We start from the raw sequence: 7,697 nt of genomic DNA, 5'->3' as shown, positions 1-7,697 counted from the left end.
TGTAATTTAGGAAGAGTTCACCGTCATTCACACCCTTTAAAGTTTTAAACAGCAGGAAAAAATTGATCACTTTCCCCAGCATATCAAAAATGGAGATGAGACATACACATATTAAAAATTATGTATGTAAAAGGTTAGTTACTGCAGCATTGTTCATAATACCAGAAGACTGCACAAAACCTAACGGTCCATCAACAGAGGACCTATTAATTAAAACATCCCAATCCATATGGTAGTATAATATACAGTCAAAAAGGATGAGGCAGATCTTTATGTTCTGCTGTGGAAGAGTCTGTAAGGGCAGAATAGGGTAAGTATAGTATGCTATATTTGTGTTTTAAAAAATATATTTATATAGTGTCTACATCTGCAACAGTAGTTACCTCCTGGGAGGGGAACTAAGTGGCTGGGAGACAGGGAGTAATAGGAAGACTTAGTTTTCCCTTGCATACCTTTTGCACCATTTGAATTTTATACCATAGTCCTATATTACAGTAATTCCCCTACATACGAACCTTCAAGTTGCGAACTTTCAAAGATGCGAATGTGACATTCCATCAATGTCAGGCGTGAGTGAAATTGCAGCTTGCCCTCCGTCTCCTATGGCTGATGATCTTTCAGCTCTACCATCTCCCACCTCCCACCTCCTCTCCCTCCTCCAGTCAATAATTCTTGCCTGTTCACTCGATGCCAGCCCCTGTATGCCAGCTATTGAACTGTACTGCTGTACTTTTCAAGGTACTGTGCTGTAAGATTAAACATGTTTTATTTTTTGTTTGTTTGTTTTTTATGTATTATTTGTGTGAAAAGTATTATAAACCTACTACGGTACAGTACTATATAGCCGATTGTGTTAGTTGGGTACCTAGGCTAACTTTGTTGGACTTGCAAACAAATTGGACTTACGAACGTGCTCTCAGAACGGAACTCGTTGGTATGTAGGGGACTTACTGTACTTACTTTAGAAATAAAGAACTAATGAATAGTTTTTAAAAGGATGAGCCCCATGAACTTTACCTTATAGAATGCTCTCCCTGATTACTTCCACCTAGCCATGTTTCACCCCTTCTTCAAGATGTTAATTCCCAATTCCTTTTATGGACAACTCCAGCTCAACTACTCTCTCATCTGATCTCCTTTGCTAGAAATTACTGTGTGTGGCAAATCATCACACATTGCTTTGTTACACCACTTCTTCTAAAAAGTAGTATTAAACCATCTTGCATTAAACTTTTCATTTTGTATTTTCATTTGTTTCACTGAGCCTTTTAGGGGTTGCCATGGTCTTTGAAGGGGTCTTCAAAGATAAAGAATGACAAATGGAGAATACGTGAGCAAGTAAAAGGGAAGGAGAACACGAGAAGGAATTTGAAGTTCCTCCTTAGGGGCAGACTTCACATGCATTTACCAAGTAGAGATTCATGTGAGCCAGTGACCCCTTTTTATACAATACTAAAAGCCCCTGGATAGGTAAAACCTTCCCATTTTACATGGAATTAACCCAATTATCACAACATCAATTAGCTAAGAGCACTTGCACTCAAGGAATGAGAGGTTGGAAGACTAAAGCAAACATTTTGAAGCAAAACTCACAAAATTTTAGAGGGCATAAAGATCAACTAGCCCAAACCCTTACTTCACAGGTCTCAAGGCAAGGCATTGGAGAAGTTCAGACTCAAACTCAAGTCTCCTCTTAAATTCTGTTGGGGGACTGCACTATCCAGCCTGTGGGAAAAGACATCTGGCCTGGGTAGAAGATGGGGTCTTTCCACAGCAAGAAAGACAGGAGGGCTCTGTGCCTGGAGAAGAGGAGAAAGAAAGCAGGAAGTGAGAAAGAAGTGGTTGTCAAGTTTTGTTTTATTCCTAATTGTGTCCCAGGCTCCGTCACAGTCCATGTCACTAGAAGTCTTCCATATTAGCAGAAGCCAAATTAAGATAATCAGAACTGGTTTGGAAGGCTACTAACCTCAACTTCCCCTTACCCAGCTCGGTCTCTCTACTTCAAGAAACCAACTAAACTTCAGCTTACAGCTCTTTAACGACCCTTCTACAACCCCCCTTCCACACCTGGAGAAGGAAAGTCTGAAAAGGAGAATGCAATGCAGACATGAGGGGTTTCCCTATTTCCGTGGTATTTTCAGCCGCTTCCCCAGTATCTACTGTATTGGAAAGTGAGAGTCATTTAGGGTAGCCATGGAGACAGTACTAGCCTCAGTCTTGTTTCCTTACTTTTCTTTGCTATTAAAATCTTTCGCTCTGATTTCAGTAAGGCACCCCTACTTATGCAGGAGTCCGGGTTCTGCAGGTGCTCTCTCTCCTCAGGGACACTTCTGTAGGGAGCAGGAACATGTTTTTAAGTCGGGAAGAGCGTGTGAGCTCTGTGCGAGAACGGGGGAGATGTATACCAAAGGGCGGTCGGTCGCATCCACAGTCTCCAGGTTTTGGAGCTCGGCCCCGGCCCAGACTACAAGTCCCAGGAGACCCCGCAGTGACGGGGTGCTCCGGTGATCGTTCCCTCATTCCTCTGGATAGTGGAGATAAAGGTTCCGTTCGCAGCGCACTGCGGTTTGGTTTGTTTTTAACGGCGGTGACGGAGGTTGGGAACCCGGCCGACTGCAGGCGGGGGCGTCAGGAGGCGGATTCCTCCTGCCCTAAGCACTGGGGGGCGGGAGGAGGGGAGCCGGACCAGAGGGCCGGGCACCAAGCCGCGAAGGCAGAGCAGGCTGAGGCGATGGAGGGCGACGGGGTGCCGTGGGGGAGCGAGCCGGTCTCGGGTCCCGGCCCGGGAGGCGGCGGAATGATCCGCGAGCTGTGCCGGGGCTTTGGCCGCTACCGCCGCTACCTGGGACGGCTGAGGCAGAACCTGCGCGAAACGCAGAAGTTCTTCCGCGACATCAAGGGCTCCCACAACCACAGCTGTCCCTCCTCCCCCACGGAAGGCGGCGGGGCTGAGCGCGGCCCTGCCGGCGATGTCGCCGAGATCGGGCTGCAGGCGGGTAAGGAGGGTAGCCGTGAGGAAGACAGGGCTGGAGAGGCAAACTGAGGGTGGGCCACACCCCTGCCCCTGCAAACAACCCCGGGAAGAGGCGGAAAGTGGAAGAAGGGCCGCGTGGCGGGGCCCCCGGGCCTGAGCTGGCCGGATCCGAGATGCCGTGGGAGGGCATCTCTCGGGGTGGGGGAGGGGAGGGGCTCCAGGGACTCGGCCGCGGGGACCAGAGGGCAAGGGGCGCCCGAAGGCAGGAGTGCCAGGAGCAGGATCCAGGGGACCGGGCTGTGCACGGGCGGGAGCGCGGAGGGCCCCAGTTTGAGAGGGCGGAGGTTAAGCCTCGGAGTGAGGAAGGTTGCTCTGAGTTCGGGGATGAGCAGTTGTGGTCAGAGTCCCAGTTAGGGATGGTGGAATGGAGGGATGGAGGACGGGCGGTAGGCAGGGAGCCCTAGGAGGCCAGGGAACTGTAGTGGATTTTGTGTGTCCGTTGTGTGTGTGTGTGTGTGTGTGTGTGCGCGCGCGCGCGCGTCTGTGTGTTTGACTATGTATGTGAAATACGCTTGCATCAATCATTTGGCAACTCTGTGAAAGGAATGTACTGGGGAATGGGGCTGGGGTCGCTAAAGGAAAGGATGTCTGATGGGTGCCAGGGAATTGCCAGAGATGCGGATTGTGTTTAGGGTGAAGAAGTTAGACAGGGAAAGGGTCGTTTTTTGGTCCTGGAACTTGACTTGATTCTCTCTGGGATGTGTTAGAGGCCCTAAAGCATTTAAAATCGTGCAGCGTTTTTGACCTTTCCTAATTTCTTGCTTCCTCTTAAACTGCTGTTGGTGGGGAACTGGAGGGTTTGATAACTACTTGGTCTAATTAGGAAATAACAGGTTGGATGGAAGAAGGGACTGGCATCCCATGCAGACAGATACCTTGGGACAGTATAGCAGTCAGTGGGTTTCATTGAGTGATTCTCTAACTAAAGTGTGTATTAAGATTAATGTTGAAAATATCTCAGGCTCTATCCCACAGATTGATTATGTCTAGTGGGTGGGTCCTAAGAATCTAAACGCAAGCCATGGGTAGGGATTCTGACGCAAGTGGGCCAGCAAGCACGCTTTCAGAAACACTAATTTAGATGCTGACAGCAAATTTGAACATGAGGCGTAGAATACAGTGAATTCTTAAACTCTTCAGAGTTTGTGTGTGGGGCCCTGTATTTCCAAAGTTGCATGTTTAATATCCTAAATTTGTCTGAGACTACAGAAATGGTGATAAAAATAAGATTCTGATTGATGATATTCCACTTAGTTGGCCTGGATGTAAATAAAAAAGCTTTTATTTTACCTCATGGGATAAGTGGGACGAGGGGGGATGACCAGCTTTTCTGAAGTTGTGGTTTTGCCATCTTCTGCCCAGAGATTTGTTATTCTTTTTTTTTTTTTTTTTTTTTTTTAGATTTGTTATTCTTAAAATGGACCCATAGAGGGGACTAATTTCTGTGAGGCTATCAAAAACAATTGGTGAGAAGGGCAGATGTTTTCAGGGATGAGCCCCAGAACGTGTACTTTCACCCTCTCCCTCAGCAATGCTTTCCAGCGGCTTTCCCTGCTGCTCACAAGTTTTTCTTATAGCTTATCTTAAAAAGCCCTCTGTTGCTGTAATTTTTTAACAACTATTTTAGAATTACTACTGATAAAAAATCAGTGAGTAGATTCACCTCAGAGAGATGGAGGTTTTCAAGGCACCTTGGCTGGCTCTTGTTTTTATTCTTTAAAAGCCAACTTAAGAAATACAAATGCACCTTTGTATTTTGCCTCATTGGCTTTTCTAGTTGACTGCATCATGAACTAATCTTTTCGTATTTAACTCTCTTCACCCTCTGGAGTCTGTCCATCTGAAATAAAAACCAGGAGAGGGTACAGATGACAGGACTGGGAGCCATTTGATTTTGTTCCATGAAATGCTTCCATTCCTTTAGTGTGGACAGTTTAATTTTTGGAGGTGAAAAGGAACATCAGGAGAAATTAGTGAGGTGGCACTTACTATGTATATTATAGGGATGCCATTTTCCCAGCTGTTTAGGTGATTGTGTTAGAAAGTAGAAACCATTCCTTAAAAGACAACTAGCTCAAAAAAAAAAAAAAAAAAAAAGACAACTAGCTCTTGTTCTCTCCCTTTACAGGCTATCTTTAGAAGGTCAAGTTCATTCAGAGACTGTCTCAACTTTCTTCTGTGAATGTTGGTTTCTGATTAATAGGAACTTGAAATGTTAAGCGAAGGAACACTCAATTCTTAACCTCAATTCTTAAAACCTCTTTTGAAGGTTTTAATTATCGTTTCAGAATGGAAGTGTCTTCTAGGTTGGATGTAGTATGGCATTTGAGCAATTGAAGATAATGGATTAACTGTAAATTTTTATTATTTCACTTTTAACCACAAAAGAGATGGGAACGACCCCCCAAATAATGCTTCCTTCTTAATTTTCACAGTTTTGAATTCACTGAGGGCAGTGTAGTGAGTATATAATGTACATGATGTTTTAGAAGTTAAAAAGTAGGTGGAATCTAAAATGAGAGTAGCTCGGCCTGTACAGGGAAAACTGAATTATAAGTGAAACCGCCTTGATTCAGTTCCTCCTTTTCTTCCCAAAGCATTGGCCTTCTTTTCACTTAACTATAGGGAATGAGAGCCCGTCTATCTGTTGATTTTCCTCTGTCAGAGGGTTCAGAAGTAATGAGATAAAGGCTTTGACCACTTCTGAAGACAGGCAGAGTGGAGTACTACAGAGTAGCAGAGGGAGAAGTATTTTTCTTGTTTTATGATCTAGTAGAGTTCCAAGCTATTGCAGTGTATCATAAACCTCTCAATTTTAAGAAATTGGAATGACTTAAATGTATTTAGTTGGAATGCTTTAATCTGTGCCACATTCCTTTCTTCCTGGTTCCGCTCCTTACTAACTGAGTGACCTTGGGCAGATCACAACGGTGCTGTGCCATGGTTTTCTCATCTGGAAATGAGGATTATAATCATAGTAGTTGCCTCTAGGGTTGTTGGGAGTTAGTATATGTGTTTAGAACAGTGCCTGGTAAGGTGCTGTGTAAGTATTAGCTATTACTAGTCAATAAACATTTGAGCCCCTAGTAATGGGGTTAAAAAGTAAATACAAACATTGGTCTTGGCCTTGGGTTAGTGGAGATCAGTCTTCCCCTTCTATAGTTTTCTACTAAGAAAGAAAAAAAAATATAATTATCATTACAGTGCACCTGTTTGTTTATGTTAGATGAGGGAGGAAAAGGACTATCGAAGATCTGAACCTGGCCCTCTAGAAAGGGGTAATCTAATCTCAGCCATATGCATACGCAACATATAAAGTAGAAAAATTGGAAAAAGCTAAAGGTAGATTATAGGCATTTTATGTGAGTTACAGTTCTTAGGTTTTTATAGCTCTTTGCCATTGGTTTGCTAACAACTTCGTTTCTCCAACATTCTTCACCCTCTTTTGGTTGCCAGAATTAAAAGGGAGAAGAAAAGCACTAGCATACTTATTTATTTAAGAAAAGCCCTAGTGCACATTTTTCTTGGACTTGTTAGACAGAAATTTGTATGGATAATACAGTTTAAGTGGCAGAGTGGCATCTGGGCAAGGGATGGAAAGTTGGGAGAGAGGATTTTCTTTACAGCCTGGTTTCTTATAGTTGCCATCTTCATGGGGCTGAGGGGTGGAGGGAAGTTGGTTGTGGGGTAAAACAGCCAGAGACTGGGATGGGTGTGCTTTCTAGTAATTTGCCATGATCTGTTTAGAAGAGCTGCCTCAGCATTTCAACAGAAGCTTAGCAGAGATGGTGCTATAACTGTGATTCTTATTTGTTACTTGTATTACCTTAGATGAACAAAACCCCATTTCCCCAATTATATCTAAAACTTTCACTTTCTCTCAATTTTCTTCCTCTATGGAAGCACCATATAGTAGTCAAAAGTTTTAACCACCATGTTTTCTCGTGTAACAAGTGGGAAAAAAGAAGTAGTCAAAAGCAAGCACAAGCACTTGAATCAGACCTGAGTTCCTCTTCTAGTTCAGCCTTTTATTAACCGTGGGACTTGGGGCAAGTTACTTAACCTATTGGAGTCTTGCTTTCTTCATATGTAAAATGGGAGTGATACAGAATGCCACATATTATATGAGTGCATCTATTTGAAATGTCCAGAACAGGCAAATTCATAAAGACAGAAAGTAGATTAGTGATTGCCAGGGGATGGGAGGAGAGGAAAATGAGGACTAACTGCTAATGGGTATGGGATTTCTTCCTGGGGAATAAAAATGTTCTAGAACTAGACAGTGGTCATGGTTGTACAACTTTGTGAATATGCTAGAAACCACTACATTGTGTGGTTTAGAAGTGTGAGTTTTATGATATGTGAATTATATCTAAATAAATAAATAGAATGGGAGTGATAATGTCACCTCACAAAGTTGTGATATTTAGAGATAATATACATTAAAGCACTTAGCACAGGCATATAGTTCTAAACATACGTGACATTTGAATGTGTGTGTGTATGTACTTGGTGAACATTAGATTAGGAGGCTGGAACAGGGGGGTCGGGGGAAGAATAAGAGGAGTGATGAGTGGAATGAGGAACAGAACAGTTTTGAGCTGAAGCCAGATTGAGGCCCAGGTCTCTAAGCTCCCAGTCCCGTTCTGCTTCTGTGACTCCT

General features: G+C 43.8%; 1 protein-coding gene across 3 annotated transcripts in view; it reads left to right on the top strand.

The window, feature by feature from the left end:
* Positions 1-2,597: 2,597 nt before the first annotated feature.
* Positions 2,598-7,697, top strand: part of DSTYK (dual serine/threonine and tyrosine protein kinase) — a 55,477-nt gene continuing 50,377 nt past the window's right edge. For 2 of the 3 annotated variants that reach the window (XM_029228580.1, XM_029228579.1), the window contains exon 1: positions 2,598-2,996. In XM_029228580.1, the coding sequence (XP_029084413.1) occupies positions 2,732-2,996 (265 nt within the window). In that variant the 5' untranslated portion in view covers positions 2,598-2,731. The remainder of the gene's footprint in view (positions 2,997-7,697) is intronic. The other variant, XM_029228581.1, reaches the window with a different exon arrangement.

This window comes from Monodon monoceros, unplaced genomic scaffold, assembly GCF_005190385.1.
Source record: "Monodon monoceros isolate NGI ecotype Baffin Bay Population unplaced genomic scaffold, NGI_Narwhal_1 Super_Scaffold_18, whole genome shotgun sequence".
NCBI lineage: Eukaryota > Metazoa > Chordata > Mammalia > Artiodactyla > Monodontidae > Monodon > Monodon monoceros.
Note: the sequence above shows the minus strand (reverse complement) of the source record. Positions and strands in the feature narration are given on the sequence as shown.